Source organism: Panthera onca, chromosome A1 (genome assembly GCF_046562875.1).
Source record: "Panthera onca isolate mPanOnc1 chromosome A1, mPanOnc1 haplotype 2, whole genome shotgun sequence".
NCBI lineage: Eukaryota > Metazoa > Chordata > Mammalia > Carnivora > Felidae > Panthera > Panthera onca.
Window position 1 is genome coordinate 51,461,183 of NC_138339.1, and position 16,546 is coordinate 51,477,728.

At 46.5% G+C, this 16,546-nt stretch overlaps 1 protein-coding gene across 4 annotated transcripts in view; it reads right to left on the bottom strand.

The window, feature by feature from the left end:
• Positions 1 to 16,546, bottom strand: part of CCNJL (cyclin J like) — a 108,858-nt gene that overhangs the window by 78,625 nt on the left and 13,687 nt on the right. For all 4 annotated transcript variants that reach the window (XR_009610768.3, XR_009610766.3, XR_009610767.3 and 1 more), the window contains exon 2: positions 1,364 to 1,577. Coding sequence is in view for 1 of the 4 variants with exons in the window: in XM_060634900.3 (XP_060490883.3) it covers positions 1,364 to 1,577 (214 nt within the window). In the remaining 3 variants the exon portion in view is untranslated. The remainder of the gene's footprint in view (positions 1 to 1,363; positions 1,578 to 16,546) is intronic.

A 16,546-nucleotide genomic window follows, 5' to 3' on the forward strand; every position in this document is an offset into this window, starting at 1 on the left:
GTGCTTCTGGAACCAGGTGATCGTGGCCACAGGGGTTCAGGGCAGCATGCCGAGGACAGAGCCATAGGAGAAAATGGGTACCATCCTCTTGTGGCATCGGTGGGACTCAAGGATTGGAGAGGGGACGATATAATAAAACAGGATGATAACATATTGTAGAGGGGAATGTAAACTCTGACTGAATTGTAAGAAGAAAATACTAGATGTCAAGGAAATGTCATGATTGTAGCTAGCCACTTTGGGGCACGTCACTCCTTTCCATTAAGGGCACCTTGGAGAGGTGTGAAAGCCCAGCTCGGAAGGAACCTCTAGCTTCATTCATTTCCTTTATTCCACAAATATTTTTGTCCGGTCTTATGATGTACTAGGTTCGTTTCCCTCCCCAAAACTTACTGTTTAGTAGCGGGGGTGGGTGTTAATTAAGAGTGCATGATGCCATGGAAATATGTATTTGCTGAGTGTGTGGGGGAAGGCTTTCTCAAGGATGTGGGGTCTGAGTGACATTTAATTGGGTCCAGACAGGTGGGGTGGGGAAGCTTTCTAGGCAGAGGAGACAGCATGGGCAAAGTTCTGTGACAGGAGGGGACCTAGCTGGAATTCAGTGCCTGAAGAGGGGAAATGTATGAGGTCAGACAGACAGGACCTTGATAGACAATCCCTATCCTCAGACTGTTGGTAAACCAGGGGGCGATTTTAAGCAGCAGGATGGCATGAGAGAACTGTGTTTTAAGCACATGACCTGAGCAGCATAGTCAGGCGGTAGTCCCTACTGAGGCAGACAGACAGACAGCTATGCTGTGTTTTTTGTTGGGCCTCAATGGAAGATTGAGGCCTGGTGTCCAGGCCTGGTGACAACACAATGGGTCTTGGTTGGCCCCAATCAAGCAGTCACATTTCTACATACCTCTAAGAACAGTGGTTGTTAGGGTTTCCCCTAACATACATTCCCCTAATAGCACATTCAGAGGCCCTATGCCCCTGGTGACACTGCCTTAAGAGTACAGGTTCTGGCACCACGCAGTTCTGGGCTCAAACTGTGTCTGCTATATACTAGCTAGATGACCCAAGGCAAGCTTCTTAATCTCTCTATGTCTCGGTAAGATGGGGGTACTATAAGTATCTGTCTCTCTGTCTCCTTGGGTCATGGTGTGGATGCATTAAAATCAACATGCTAAAATCCTTATCACTTAGCCTGGAACACTACAGACGCTAAAGAAAGTGTTGATTATTATGACTATAGTTTGCATTTGGCAAAGGATGGACACAGAAGATGTGCAAAGACCTCAGAAATGTAAAATGACTCAGGAGCACCCAGGCTCTAAGGAGGGGGGCGGGTGGGTGGGAAGCAGCAGTTTCCACATACTTGCGAGCAGGAGGCAGGACACCGCCACGGCATACAGCTGCTTGGAGGTGGTGATGTTGTAGCGGTCCAGGAAGTGGTCCAGCAGGTAGACAGCCAGGTGCCGGGCCGCGGGGCACAGCTGACAGTGGCTGCTCAGCAGGGTCAGGATGTCCACAAAGAACCGGCGGCTCTTCAACAGTGGGGAGTGGGCTCGGAAGGCAGGCAGCTTCAGCTCCTGGAGGACAGGAGGGACAGAAGGGGGGTCAGGGCTGCCTCCTGAGAGCCTCGGATGCCCCAGGAAAGCGGGACACGGGGGCCTGCCTGCTGGCTGGTGAGGGGCAGTGATTCCCTCCAGACCCTTCAAGTCCCAGGATGGCAGCCCCTCTATTCCAGAAACTCCTGGACCATCTCCCATCTGCCCTCAGTGAGCACAGGCTTGTGAAGTGTCAAGGATATGATGACAGAGGCACATGAAGGAGATAATCGGCACCAAAGACATCAGTCATTCCCTGGGGAAAGGATTAGTATTTGAGATATATAAGCCATAAAAGAATATAGGCCTGGAGGTCAGAGACCCGCATCCCAATTCCAGTTGCACTACTCAACCAAGTCGTGCTAGCACGGTCACCTGCCTTCACCTTTGCCTCTTCCTCAACAGCTGAGGGGAGGATTAAATAGAAAATGAATGTAAACACCCAGCACACAGTGACCTCTCAGGGACCCCAGCCTAATTGCCTCTCTGGGTGGGATTGTGAGAGATGAATTTTAAAAAATATTTAATATATGGGGCATCTGAGTGGCTCAGTTGGTTAAGCACCTGACCTCAGTTGGTTAAGCATCTCGGATCAGGTCATGATCTCACGGCTCGTGAGTTCGAGCCCCACATCGGGCTCTGTGATGGTAGTACAGAGCCTGCTTGGGATTCTCTCCTTCTCTCTCTGCCCCTCCCCTGCACTCTCTCTTTCTTTCTTTAAAAAAAAAAAACCAAAACATTTAAAAAATATTTAATACACAAAAAGCTGTTAAAATAATAGTACAAAGAACTCCTGAAATACCCTTCACCCAGGCTCCTCAGTTTTCATTTTACATTTTCTCTCTCTGCATGCACATACACTTTTTTTCTAAAAGTAAATTCTAAACATATTTCCCTCCACCCAAGGAGGCAACTTTTACTTTGTAATTTGTACACTGCCATGTTATCCAAATTTATTTCTCCAACATAAGCCAGCAAGAGAAATATCAAGCCAACCAAGATTTTTAATGACAGGAAAAATTTTCTTATATATCTACTATATTTGCAATTTAACCAAAGTAGGCCAGATATGATTTATTTAGGAAATGCCGTAGCTATATTTTGTCAAGTAGAGAAACTAAAGAGAAGCAAAATTGAGGGACAGTGGGAAAGGGGGAACTGGCAGAAAAGGAACTGTGAGAGCTTACTAAAGGCAGGTTCCCTGTGGGTGAGATTAAAACAGACTGGAGCCCTTTGTCTGTATCATGCCACTTTCTCAGCCACTTTCTCAGTGTGACTCTACTGAGATAGCAACAGCTCTGGGACAAGAGATATCTGTTCATTCATTCATTCATTTATTCATTCAAAATATATTAATTCATTCATTTAACTTGGTAAGTATTGAGTGCCTTCTATACATCAGACATTATTCTAGGCACTGGGGATATAACCTAGAATAAGATAGACATACATCTAAATGGAAGATTAAAACCATCAAACTCTTACAAAAGGAGCAAATCTTCATCACTTAGGCAATGGTTTCTTTGATGTGACTAGAAGCAACAGAACTAGAAGCAAGATCATCTAAGTTGGACTTCAAAATGTAAAACCTTCATGCTTCAAAAGACAACATCAAGAAAGTGAAAAGACAACCCACAGAACGGGAGAAAATGTTTGGAAATCATGTATCAATAAGAGGCTGTATCCAGAATAAAGAATTCCCACAACTCAACAATAAAAAGACAACGCAGTTCAAAATGGGCAAAGGACTGAATAGATATTTCTGCAAAGAAGACATGGAAATGGCCAATAAGCACATGAAAACATGCGCAACACTCAATCATTAGGGAAATGCAAATCAAAAACCACAGTGAGATACCACCTCACACCCATTACAATTGCTACTAGAAAAACAAAATCAGAAAATAAACACGTGTTGGTGAGGATGTGACAAACTGGAACTCTCATCCACTGGTGGTGGGAAGGTAAAATGGTGCAGCCACTGTGGAGAACACTCTGGCAGTTCTTCAAAACGTGAAGCACAGAGGAAGCACGTGACCCAGCAATTCCAATCCTTGCTGTATGCCCAAGAGAAATGAAAACATGGACACACAAAAACTTGTATAGGAGTGTTTCTAACAGCTTTATTCATAACAAGATAGGGAAACTGAATGGACCCCATGAAAGACTACTTTTTTGTTGCCTCTATTCTTGCTAGGACCTATACCTCCACTCTACACACACTTTATGGTACAGATAATGTATGTCCTCCTTATAAAGGGCATGGAGTTAATGATTTCTTTGGAGTCATTCAGCGCAGCAGATAACATCTAAGAAGTGATGAGGTGGGTCCTCGTGAACCATTTTCCAAGACCACTGACTCACCAAGACCATTGGCTTCAGGGCATAAGTGACTGATGGAGGACACCTAAACACTTCTCTTTGTTGCTGGATGCCTGAGAAGACACGTGCATTGACCATAATCCTCAATGAAAACCCCAGACCCCAAGCAAACATGAGACTCACACCTCTTTCCTTTCTGAGTCGCCCACTCTGTCTGTATCTGCTTTACGTCCTCAATAAATGCTGCTCTCACTTCCTCTCGGCTTGTGCTTAATTTCTATCCTGTGAGAAGCCAAAGACCCTCTTGGCTGGTCCTGCGGGATTTCCTCTGCGTCCTCAGACGCAGCCAACCTGCATCACTAACAGTCTCCAAATGGAAACAACCCAAATGTGCATCAACTGATGAATGGAAAAACAAAATGTATCCATACACCACGCAATATTACTTGGCCATAAAAAGGAAAGAATATGAACGACCCTTGAAAACATTATGCTAAGTGAAAAAAAGCTAGTCATAAAAGACCACATATTGTATGATCCCATTTATATGGTATGTCCAGTATAGGCAAATCCATACAAACATAAAGTACGTTAGTAGTTGCTGGGAGTTAGGGATGGGTGGACGTTAATGGGCGGGGGGGGGGGGGGGGGGGGGGGGGGGTGACTGCTAATGGTTTCTTTTTGGGATCATGAAAACATTCTGAAATTAGATAGTGTTGATGGTTGCACAATGCTTAATATGCTAAAGGCAACTGAATTGTATACTTTCAAAGGGTGAGTTTTATATGAATTATATCTCAATAAAGCCATCTTTTTACCATTCTCATGGAGTTTCTAGACCAGTAAGAGATGGGAACCAAATAATAAGGCAATTACACAATTCCAAACGGTGATCAACACTACAAAGGAGGGGTGCCTGGGTGGCTCAGTTGGTTAAGCATCTGATTCTTTGTTTTTTTGTTTTTTTAATGTTTATTTATTTTTGAGACAGAGAGAGACAGAGCATGAACGGGGGAGGGGCAGAGAGAGAGGGAGACACAGAATCGGAAGCAGGCTCCAGGCTCTGAGCCATCAGCCCAGAGCCCGACGCGGGGCTCGAACTCACAGACTGCGAGATCGTGACCTGAGCTGAAGTTGGACACTTAACCAACTGAGCCACCCAGGCGCCCCTTAAGCATCGGATTCCTGATGTCAGCTCAGGTCTTGATCTCAGGGTCATGAGTTCAAGCCCCTCATTGGGCTCGGTACTGAGTGTGGAGCCTCCTTAAAAAACAAAAACAAAGACGAAACATTACAAAGGAAAACCCTGAGCAGTGAACACCCCCATCTTCTCAAAGGCAGAAAGGCCTTCCCTGTGAAAGTGAAGCCTGCGTTGAGATTTCATGCTGGGATCTCTCCTCTTCTGGCTTGTTCCCCCACAGAGCTCTGAGCCCAGGACATCTCTCTTGCTAACCCCAGGGCTCTGCTCATGGAAGGTGCTCCAAGGTGAATACTCTCTCTTCCTCATGTTTACACATAAACTGGAGTTTGACAAAGTCCTGAAACCCCAGGCTTTACTTAACCTGCAAGGGATCTGAGACCACAAGACTTTTAATGTACCTTTTTCTCAACCTGTCTTTTTTTTTTTTTTTTAAAGTAATCTCTACACCCAACATGGGGCTCGAATTCATGACCTCGAGATGAAGAGTTGCAAGCTCCACCAACTGAGCCAGGCGGGCACCCCAGTTTTTTTCATTTAAATCAGAGACAATCTTTTATTGTCAGTTTAACTTTTTTAAAGAAAAGATTTGACTTGTGTATTATTCATCTTCATTGTCTGATGAATTTATGGGCCACTGTAGGATTTCAAACTCCTTGAGGGCAGGGTCTGGGTCTGCTCTGGCTCATCCCTGTTTTCTCAGCACCCTGGGGTGTCCGAACATCATCAGGTACCTAATACTAGTTGTGGAAGGAATAAAGGCAGGGAGGGGGAGAGCTGGGGAGGAAAGAGGAATGAATTGCAGTGGTGAGTGGAGAATGCCCTCAGCCCATCAGTAGGGAGCAGCAGTGGGGGCTTCAAGGAGGAGAGATCCATCCAGCCAGGATTTGGAAGGATGTTTAGGAAGTGACTGTTGAAGATACAGGAAGGGAGGAAGCTCGGCAGGAAAAACTGCATTGGCAAAGCTACACAGGTGTCCCATCCAGGGAATCGGGGCACTTGAACAGCCAGACAGGTAGGGTGTGCCCAGACAAGCAGGTGAGGACGGCAGGCAGTCCCACCTTGTGTGCCCTGCTAAGACATCTAGCCTGCTCCGCGGGCAACAGAGAGCCCCTGAAGGGCTTAGAGCAGGGCATAAACACTGGTAGGGTGGCTACCCATGAAGATCTCTCAGCCAGGCTCCTCCAGGGCTATGTCCAGACACCTGGTAGCAGCAGCCAATGCGGGGCTGCAGCTGCAAAAGCAGCCTCCTCCTCCGGCAGCCCCCACAAGCCTGCAGGCTACTTGGGTATTTCCTCTAAACAGCCGGCTCTGAGGCTCTTGACAAGACGCAACCACAGTCACAGATCCTTGGTGTTCCGTAGGCAGCAGCTGCCGGAAATGAGACAAGTGACCTTTGGCCCAGACTGCACTGCCCCCATCAAGGCAGTTCAGAGTCCCAAAACACAACAGGTCAGATATGCAGAGTCCTGACTTCCCTGCCTGCTCAATTCGGCCAAGCTTAACTCCTTCTGCACTTTCTCCTGTGTCAACTGGGAGAAGAGAGCTCCCTCTGTATACTTTCCTGAGGAAAGGGTCCGCTGGCGTGAGCAGATTCCCAAAGGAAGTCATCCATGCATAAAACAGAAAGTTATGAAGACGGCACCTGGGTGGCTCATTGGGAGGGTTGAGCTTTCGACTTTGGCTCAGGTCATGATCTCGCGGCTCGTGAGTTCGAGCCCTGCATTGGGCTCTGTGCTGACAGCTCAGAGCCTGGAGCCTGCTCAGATTCTGTGTCTCCCTCTCTCTCTCTGCCCCTCCCCCACTCACGCTCTGTCACTGTCTCTCGAAAATGAATAAACGTTAAAAAAAGATTAAAAAAAAAAAGAAAAAGTTATGTTCCTTTGGAACAGGCAACAGTACGGGTCAAGAAGGATTTGGCAAATAGGGGTTCCCAGAAGTGGCCGAGTGTCAAAAGTGGGCAGGATTCTGAAAGTAGAACAGCCATCTGCGATGCTCTTCACCCCCATTTCTGCTCATTCCTCAGATATTGGTTTAAATGTCCCTTCCTAAGTTTTCTCTGACTCCTCATCATTCAAAATCAAGCCCCCCTTGTTCTCTTAGCATGCTATTCTTCACGGCCAAGTATGTACTTATTTACATGTGTCTTCCTGCTAAACTCTAGCTCCGGAGGGTGGAGGTCAAGTCCACTTTGCCTATACCATTTGCCCAGTGCCCAGAGGGAGGTGCTCAAAAACTATCTGCAGGAGTAAAAAGGAATGGATAGTCATGAAAAGGCAAGGAGGAGGGGCGCCTGGGTGGCTCGACTGGTTAAGTTAAGCGTCTGACTCCAGCTCAGGTCATGATCTCATCGGTTCCGGAGTTTGAGCCCCACATTGGACTCTGTGGAGCCTGCCTGGGATTCTCGCTCTCTCCTCCTCTCTGCCCTCCCCTATTAATGCTCTCTCTCTCTCAAAATAAACAAAACTTTAAAAAAAAATTTTTTTTAAAGGCAAGAAAGAAACTTAAATGCACATTATTCAGAGGAAGAATCCAATCTGAAAAGGCTAAATACTATATGATTCCAACTGTATGACATTCTGGAAAAGGCAAAACTATGGAGAGGGTTAAAAGATCAGTGGTTGCCAGGGGATGGGTGGAGGAGGGAGAGAACAGGCCAAGCACAGAGGATTTTCTAGGGCAATGAAACTACTCCGTATATTATAATGATGGATACACATCATTATACATTTGTCCAAACCCACAGAATGTACAACACCAAGGCTGAACTCTAATGTAAACCAAAGACTTTAAGTGACAGGGGCACCTGGGTGGCTCAGTCAGTTAAGCACCTCTTGATTTCAGCTCAGGTCATGATCTCATAGTTTGTGGGTTCAAGCCTGGCATCAGGCTCTTCACTGGCAGTGCGGAGCCTGCTTGAGATTCTCTCTGCCCCTCCCTCTCTCTCTCAAAAAGAAACATTAAAAACAAAAGACTTTAAGTGACACTTATGTGTCATGAGGTTCACAGACTGTAACAAATGTACCCCTCTGGTGGGGCATGTGGCTATGGGGGAGGCTGTGCATGTATGCGGGGGTAGCTGGTACATGGAACATCTCCGTACCTTCTGTTCAATATTGCTGTGAACCTCACACTGTTTTAAAAACATAGTCTTTAAAAAACAGAATGAATAGTGTAACGTACCACGGTGCATCAAATACACTCCTCTCCCCACATATTGTGTGGGGCACAGATAGTTAAGTCAGGCAGTTCTGGGGTGGAATCTCAGGTCCACCCCAGTTATTAACCTTGGGCATGTGAATTCAGAACCCCAGTGCCCTCATTTGGGCCCTCATCAGCCCAGCTGATTCCTTCTGTAACCCAATTAAGGGGGAAAAGGCCTTCATTACAAGGGCTTTGCTCTAAGGATCCACATTCCTCCCCAGGGACTTTTGAAAAATGGGGCACATTTGAAAAATGGGGGTCACACTGCCCTAACTGTAAAATATTTGGCACTTGACAGCAATCAGTAAGCATTAGTGGCCTTTCCCTCAAGCTGGGCAATCAAACTTCAGATAAACTGAGCTTATCTGCCTCTGTCAAAGGCTCTCTGGACTCTCAGAGGAACTGTTGGATGGAATGCTTTGGTGGGTGGAGGGAAGCTTTCTACCTGATGGTTTATAGCTGGGCCTGGGGGCCTCTGCAGAGAAGGAAACCTACCCATCCCCTTGTCCTCCACAGAACCCTGAAGTCAAATGGAATGAGGAGTCAGCCTCAGCTTCTGGTGCTGAGAAGGGTGATTCCTTGGCAAATGAACAACAATGTGGGACGCCAGCATGCCTACCCTGTTTAGTTTGAGAGCCCAGCTGATTCCTTCTGTAACCCAATTAAGGGGGAAAAGGCCTTCATTACAAGGGCTTTGCTCTAAGGATCCACATTCCTCCCCAAGCACTTTTGACCTAAGTCAGCTTAAAGGCCACAGCAGCCCGGGTGCATGAAGCCACCCCTCCTGGTGAGGGGCCTGGATTCCAGAAACAAAAGAGCAGCCTGCGAGGGGCGGCCTGTAAAGCCCTCCCGGATTAGGCAGGCACTTGGCAGGCACTCAGCAGCCAGTGTGGGCGGAAAGGGGCAGGAAGGGCAGGAACGGGGCCAGGCAGAGTGACCTTCCTCTCGGCAGGGCAGGGGCAACATCTCTGTGGCCAGCAGAAAGGCTGGGAGGAGGGCACAGAAAAGGAGGGGTAGCAGGACAGGCAGAGGCTTCCAGAAACTCTCCCTCACAAGCTGCTGGCCCTTTATCACCTGAGCCAGACAAGAGAGCATGAGTTCCTCAGCCATAACCAGAGATGAGCAGGCTGGGGCACAGGGACAAGCGGCCGTGACGGAGTTCAGGTGCAGGGAGTGCAATCCACCTTACCAAAAAACACTTCTGTTATCAAAGTTTATTTTGGTTTTTATTATTTATTATTATTATCTTTAATGTTTGTTTATTTTTGAGAGAGAGACAGAGCACGAGCAGGGGAGGGGCAAGAGTTAGAGACTAAGACACAGAACCCGAAGAAGGGTCCAAGCTCCAGGCTCCAGGCTTCAGGCTCCGAGCTGTCAGCACAGAGCCTGACGCAGGGCTGGAACCCACTGACCGCGAGATCTTGACCTGAGCCTCGAGATCTTGACCTGAGCCGAAGTCAGACGCCTAACTTCCTGAGCCACCCAGGCGCCCCTATTTTGGTTTTTAAAAGTAATAACAATGGAGGGGCACGTGGGTGGCTCAGTTGGTTAAGTGTCAGACTCTTGGTTTTGGCTCAGGTCATGATCTCACAGTTCAAGAGTTCAAGTCCCATGTCGGGCTCTGTACTGACAGTGCAGAGCCTGCTCTTGAGATTCTCTCTCTTCCTCCTTCTCTGCCCCTCCCCCACTCACACTCTTGCGCTCTCTCAAAATAAATAAGCTTTAAAAAAACAGTAACAATGGGGGCGCCTGGGTGGCTCGGTCGGTTAAGCGTCCGACTTCGGCTCAGGTCATGATCTCGCGGTCGTGAGTTCAAGCCCCGCGTCGGGCTCTGTGCTGACTGCTCAGAGCCTGGAGCCTGTTTCAGATTCTGTGTCTCCCTCTCTCTCTGCTCCTCCCCTGTTCATGCTCTGTCTCTCTCTGTCTCAAAAATAAATAAACGTTAAAAAAAAAAAAATTAAAAAAAAAACTAACAATGGACAAGAAGAAACTATTAGATATACAACAAAATGTTAACAGCAGTATCTTGGAGGGCTGAGATCTTGTGTGATTTTTATTTTCATGCTTTCAACACTGTGGATTTTTTAAAAAAGAAACATTCAAAGTAAAAAAAAAAAAAAAAAAACCAAACTCACAGAGAACAGATTGGTGGTTGCCAGTGGCAAGGGGGAGGTGGGCGAAATGGGTGAATGGAGTGAAAAGGTACAAACTTATAACTGTAAAGTAAATAAGTCCTGGGGATATAATGTACAGCATGGTGAAGACAGTAATATCGTATTCTGCATTTGAAAGTTGCTAAGAGATAAATCTTAAAAGTTCTCATCATGAGAAAAAATGTAACTACGTGAAGTGACAAATGCTAACTATACTTATTGTGGTGATCATTTCCCAAAATGTACAAATATTGAATCCTTATGTTGTACACCTGAAACTAATATAATGTTATGCCCATAAAAAAAGAGTGCTTCAGGGATGAAAAGTACAGCATGGGAATACAGTCAATATAGTGTAATAGCATTGTATGGTGACAGATGATAATAATACTTATCATGGTGAGCACAGCTTAATGTATAAAATTGTCAAATTACCATGCTGTACATCTGAAACTAGTAACATCGTGTGTCAACTACACTTTAATAAAAATAAATTGAAAAGTAATATTCAAAAAAAGACTGAAATTTTAAAAACATTCAATGTATAGACATTTTATTACTTCAATACTGTGTTTCCAGTCTGAAAAGAAACAGAGGGAGGGACTAGATACCCACTGTATTAAGGCCCAGCTCAAAATGTATCCCCAAGGATTCCCTGGTAACGTCACGTCACGTCTTTGAGAAAGTCAGCCCTTTAATAATAACATGCCCCATGTCAGCACTGTGCTAAATATCCCACTTCGTCCTCACAAGATGCAAGGCCCCACCCAGGTCCAACCCAGAAGTAGTGACCTTTTTTTCTTTTTCCGTTTTACTAATTATAAATGACATATTCACTGACAACTTTTCTAAAGTAGAAAAAAAAAACAAATATCACTTATGATCTCTCATGAAAAGTCCTAGTAAGTTTTACATGGATTCCTTTTTTTAATGTTTATTTATTTATTTTTGAGAGAGAGTGCACATGCACACAAGCGGGGGATGGGATAAAGAGAGAGGAAGACAAAGAATCCCAAGCAGGCTCTGCCCTATTAGCTCAAAGCCTGATACGGGGCTTGAACTCACAAACTGTGAGATCATGACCTGAGCTGAAATCAAGAGTCAGACACTTAACTGACTGAGCCACGCCTTTACACAGATTCTTCAGATGTTTTCCTCTGCGCAAACTTCTACAAAACGGAGTCATAATCTACAAGTATGCCCAACTCGCCCTTCAAGACAGCATCAGAAACCATATTTTCAATGGCTGCCTAGCATTTTGTCATCATAAGGTTGTGTCATGATTCCACCAGATCCCCATTCTGGCATTTGGGCCATTTCTCATCCTTGTGGTCTCTGTTCTGGTCACTCACCAGACAGGCCTTCCCCGACTGCCCTCCCATAGCAGCCTGTGTGTTCCTACACTGAGCAGTGACTGTCCAATAAAGGGTTTATTAACTGGACTTCTCCTTCCACCCCGCAGAATGTGATCTCTGTGAGGGAGGGAGTCATTTTTCTCTCCAGGTCTGGGCTGTACCCCTGGTACCTGGCACACAGTAAGGGCTAAAAAATATCTGCTGAATGAATGAACGAATGTTTGAATAAATGAATGGAGTGTTCATGATGCACACAGGTGCCACCTCAGCCAACACCAGCTGCGGGAAAGCTTCTCCCTGCCTGTGGCCATCCCTGCCCCGCCCCAGTCTCCCTTAGCCAGCCCTGCATCCTTCCCTGGGGAAACCAATGCGGGGGACACTGCCCCCTGAGTGGGAAATTCCACCATGATGTGGGACAGTTCTGTGACCAGAGGCACCATTCTAGAGGAAAGGAAGGTGGTACATGTCCAGAAAGGCTTGCGTCCTTTAGGAACCACTCTCCTTGCTGACCAAGAGCTCTGTCTGGGGGTTCCAAGGCAGAAAGAGGATTATTGAGAGGAACAGCTTTCCGAGAAAGGCTGAAGACAAGTGACTCACAACACCTACAAAGCCCAAACTGGAATACACAGAGTGGCGGCAGGGCTGTGTGGACAGGCTTCTGAAGATTCCATGCACGTGTCTGCTCCTCCAGTGCTCTCCCCTTTCTCACAGAGGCACTGACCTTGTCAGAGGTAGCAAACACTCTACACCTGGGCTGGTCTCAGATGTGCCTGGAAAACAGGTGAGGCCAGGCTGAATTGCAGTTCAACAGGCCCCAAGCCCACAGCCAGGACTGCTGGGCAGGGACCCTGGCTTGTCACTGCTGAAGGACAGATGGGGGAGAAAATTCAGCTTGTGCTCTTCACACACAGGCTATGCCGGCATTTTGAGGCTAACCTCAGAGGAGTTTGAAGGTCATGTGCACCGTAAAAGTTCAGCTGGTCACCCTTGTTTTCTCATATGAAGGGAGGAAGGGAGGTCTACATTTTGTAGACTTGGTGTCTTGTACTGTGTTGTTTTCTAACTGCCTTATGGTTTTACTTCTCATCATTCACCTATTCTTCCTTCAGATCTCAGCTTAAAAGTCACTTCTGAAAACAGTGCTTCCTGGTCATATGCCTTTCAGATATTCCCCAAGCACCTAGAACTTTTCCCCACCTATCCATCCATCCATCCATCCATCCATCCATCCATCCATCCATCCACTTTGAGTGTCTTTCTTCACTCCTCAACGATAAACATCATGAGAAAAGGGATGGGTTTGTCTTGTTCAGCTCTGTGACTCCAATACTTGACACAGAAGAAACACTCAATAATAAACAAAACGTCCAAACTTGGAGAATGGCACATACTTGAAATGAAAAGGGAAGTAAAAATGGTTTGCTCAGGATCTTAGAGGTTGAATAAAACTATCATAATGTGCAAATCAAAATACTCCCCAAGACCAGGAGGTGTAAGAACCTGGGGATGCTGAATTCTAGGGGAAAGAGAAAACTGTCCTTGCCTTGGGGTGCCTCAGTCTACCCGATAGCAGCAGGGGTTGAACACAGAGGAAAAAGGTGGTGTTTTATAAGGGACTGGGAACTTCAAGAATTCTAAATTACATACTCTACTCTCAGTCATTTCAAAGGCAATGTTTCCCAGTGTGTGTTCCATGACACCCCAGGCCCAATTTTTGTACTCCCTGAAGAACAGGGATCTGTGGGCCATACTATATACTGCATACGACTTTGTTCCTTCCTAAAAAGGAATCAGATATTAGCTCACTGGAATCCCTGAAACATTTGTTCAGGAAAAAAAACTCACATAGTTTTAGGAAACTCTAGGTTAAATCTGTTTATCCACAGATGACCATCACCACCATCCCTTTTTAGGGGGGTTGGGGGCAGAGGAACAACATCCCAGAGAGCTTGTTCCGGGAGATGGTGATTTAGGGTGCTGGCAGCTGGGCACTGGTGTGCTGGGGACATTAAATTCCAATGCATCTGCAAGGTGAGACTCCAGAGAAAATCCCTGGCTCAACTCCCAACAAGTTGATGATGCTAAGCCGAAAGGTTTACTGAAAAGCTCTCTGAGATGAAAAGCCACAGTTTTCACCTGTTGAATTGCCCTGGTAAGAATTTCCACACAGCCATGGTGTTCAGAGCCTAGGAGAGGCACAAGACGACAGAGATGCCAGCTCACCCTGGCAGCCAAGAGCCGGGTGCCCTGCCTTGTGGGGTCTACGGACGGGCTCCAAATTAAATCCCCTCAACTGCCCTGTCTCATATATATATATGTTACATATGTGTATATATGTGCACAATACACATATACACATTTATATATATATATATATATATATATATGTATATATATACATTTTAATATATTACACATGTATTCACAATTTTGGCAATTCCCAGTCCTCTCTAAACACAGACTTGGTTCCTCCCTGGAAACCACCTACTGCTATGTAGACTGAGGCACCTGTCTACTGTCACTGTCACACCAAGGCAAAGGCAGAATTCAGCATCCCCAGGTTCTTATACCTCCTCTCTGGTCTGGTCTTCATGAGTATCTGGAATCACTCATTATGATGAACAGCTTTATACAACCTTCCATTTTATATACATGCATATATATATATATATATATATATATATATATATATATATGGTTTTAAAACTCTGTGTATTTCCTTTGCCAGATACCATGTTCCATGCATTCTGTCCTCTCACCTCCAACAAGCCCACATGGTGGGGATTATCAGCATCCCAGTATTCAGGACAAGGACAGCTCAGAGAAGCTACATAACTTGCTTAAGGTCCCCCAGTTTGTAAGTGATGGATCTGAATCTGGGCTTTCTGATTCCATGCTCATAACACTGCTTTGCAGACTCTATGGGATAGTTTAGGTTTGTGTCTTCCTTCCAAAATAATGTTATATTTAACAGGTTATAAAATATTTTATTACTGTAGGAATTTTAGAAAACATATATATGAATACAAAGAAAATTAAATTCACCAGCAATCCCACCACCAAGAGACAAGTGTGAGCATGTGCACGTGTTGGTAGACACGCCTCCAGTCTAGCTTCTCTGCACACGCATGCCCCCACTTCTCCCTCACACTGTACTATGGCCCTACTGACAGCTGTAACTCAACCTGGGCTCTCCATCGCAGCACTCAGCCTGTTGAGCTGGGCACAGTCAGTGGCACCACCAGGACTGGCTGATGCCCAGAAAAATGAGGCACAGAAGTGCAATGGCCAAAGCCGCCCTGTGGGTTAGTGGCAAATACTGGACTTGGACATCAGAGGGACTGGCTGGGCCTGGGGTGTGGTGCTGCTTTGAGTGTGACAACCACTTTGTAAGTGGCCCAAGGTGCAGAGCAGGGGCAAGTTGCTCTCCCACACCAGCCGCTGAAGGAAAACCACACTGGTCTCCTTTGTGCTTCCCGCCATGCTCATCCTCAGTGCTGCCAACTGCTGCCTCCCTAGGGAGGCTGGGCCTCCAGGCACTGGGCCAGCTGGTTGGGAAACAGCTCGAGGGATGGTGTCTGCCTGAGAACAAAGAGTAGCAAGACATGAAGAAACATCATGTGTAACCAAGGTGACCAACAGGAAGCGGAGACTTACAAATTGAAAGGGAAAAAGAAAGGGGAGGTGGGTAAGTTGGCTCTTCAGAGGCCTCAGAAGTACACACCTCTGACCCCAGAGGCCCTGCACAGTTCAAGGATCACCCCTCCTTCCCCTCTCTGCCCCAATTGCTTCATAAAGCCCAAGAAGGTATTTTCGGTAAAGAACCAACATCGCTGCGAGAACACTATTTCGACACCCTCGAGAGGGTGGCTTGCAGCACATAAAGCCAGCAATGCCAGTGACATCCCCTCCTGCTGACCTCTGGCCTGTCTTCCAGCAGAGAGAAAGGTCATCTCCAGCCACCACATCTCTCACTGGCCCCCTGAACTCAGAAAAGGGCCAGCTCCGGACACGCCTCTTTGTTCCCAGGAGCCACAGCCACTGGCGTCCAGAGCATACTCTGTGACAGGTCTGGCTGTAGCTACTGGCATCCAACTGCGGCCAAAGGCATGTGTGTCTGCCTCTCTATGGTCCTGCCCCAGAGACCTCCCAACACCCCCAAAGACAACACTCATGGTCTTTTTATAAACTGTCCCCCATATTCTTCATTTCGGCAACTTCCTGATTTGACCACATCCTTCACACCTTACCTTCTCAATGGGGGGTGCCCCTCATTCTCCCACATGCTCTGTTATGTAGGGACAGGGGTCATGATGCACCCCCTTCCATGGTGGTTCTCTGTAACAGGTCCAACCCCTGGATCTCTCCCCCTTCCCTCCTGGGTCACCATTCCTAAGCTGTGGCTCCAACATCTCTTCACTCGACTCTTCCCGTTCCCAATTTCCAGATTCCTTCTGAGGGATTTTCCTGGGAACCTCGACCCTACCATGCAGCCTGAAACAGGTCAGTAAGGTAACCACTACCACAACCACTACCTCCATTCCCCTGCTGATATACAGTCCAGGGTTTCTACAACTATGGTCATTTGATCCCAGACATTGGAATCTTCTGAGAATTCCCTGAAAAATGGAGGCTTCCCCCTGTCCTGAGTTGGATAATGTCTCCCCAAAACCCCTACCTACCCAGAACCTCAGAATGTGACTTTTGGAAACAGGGCCT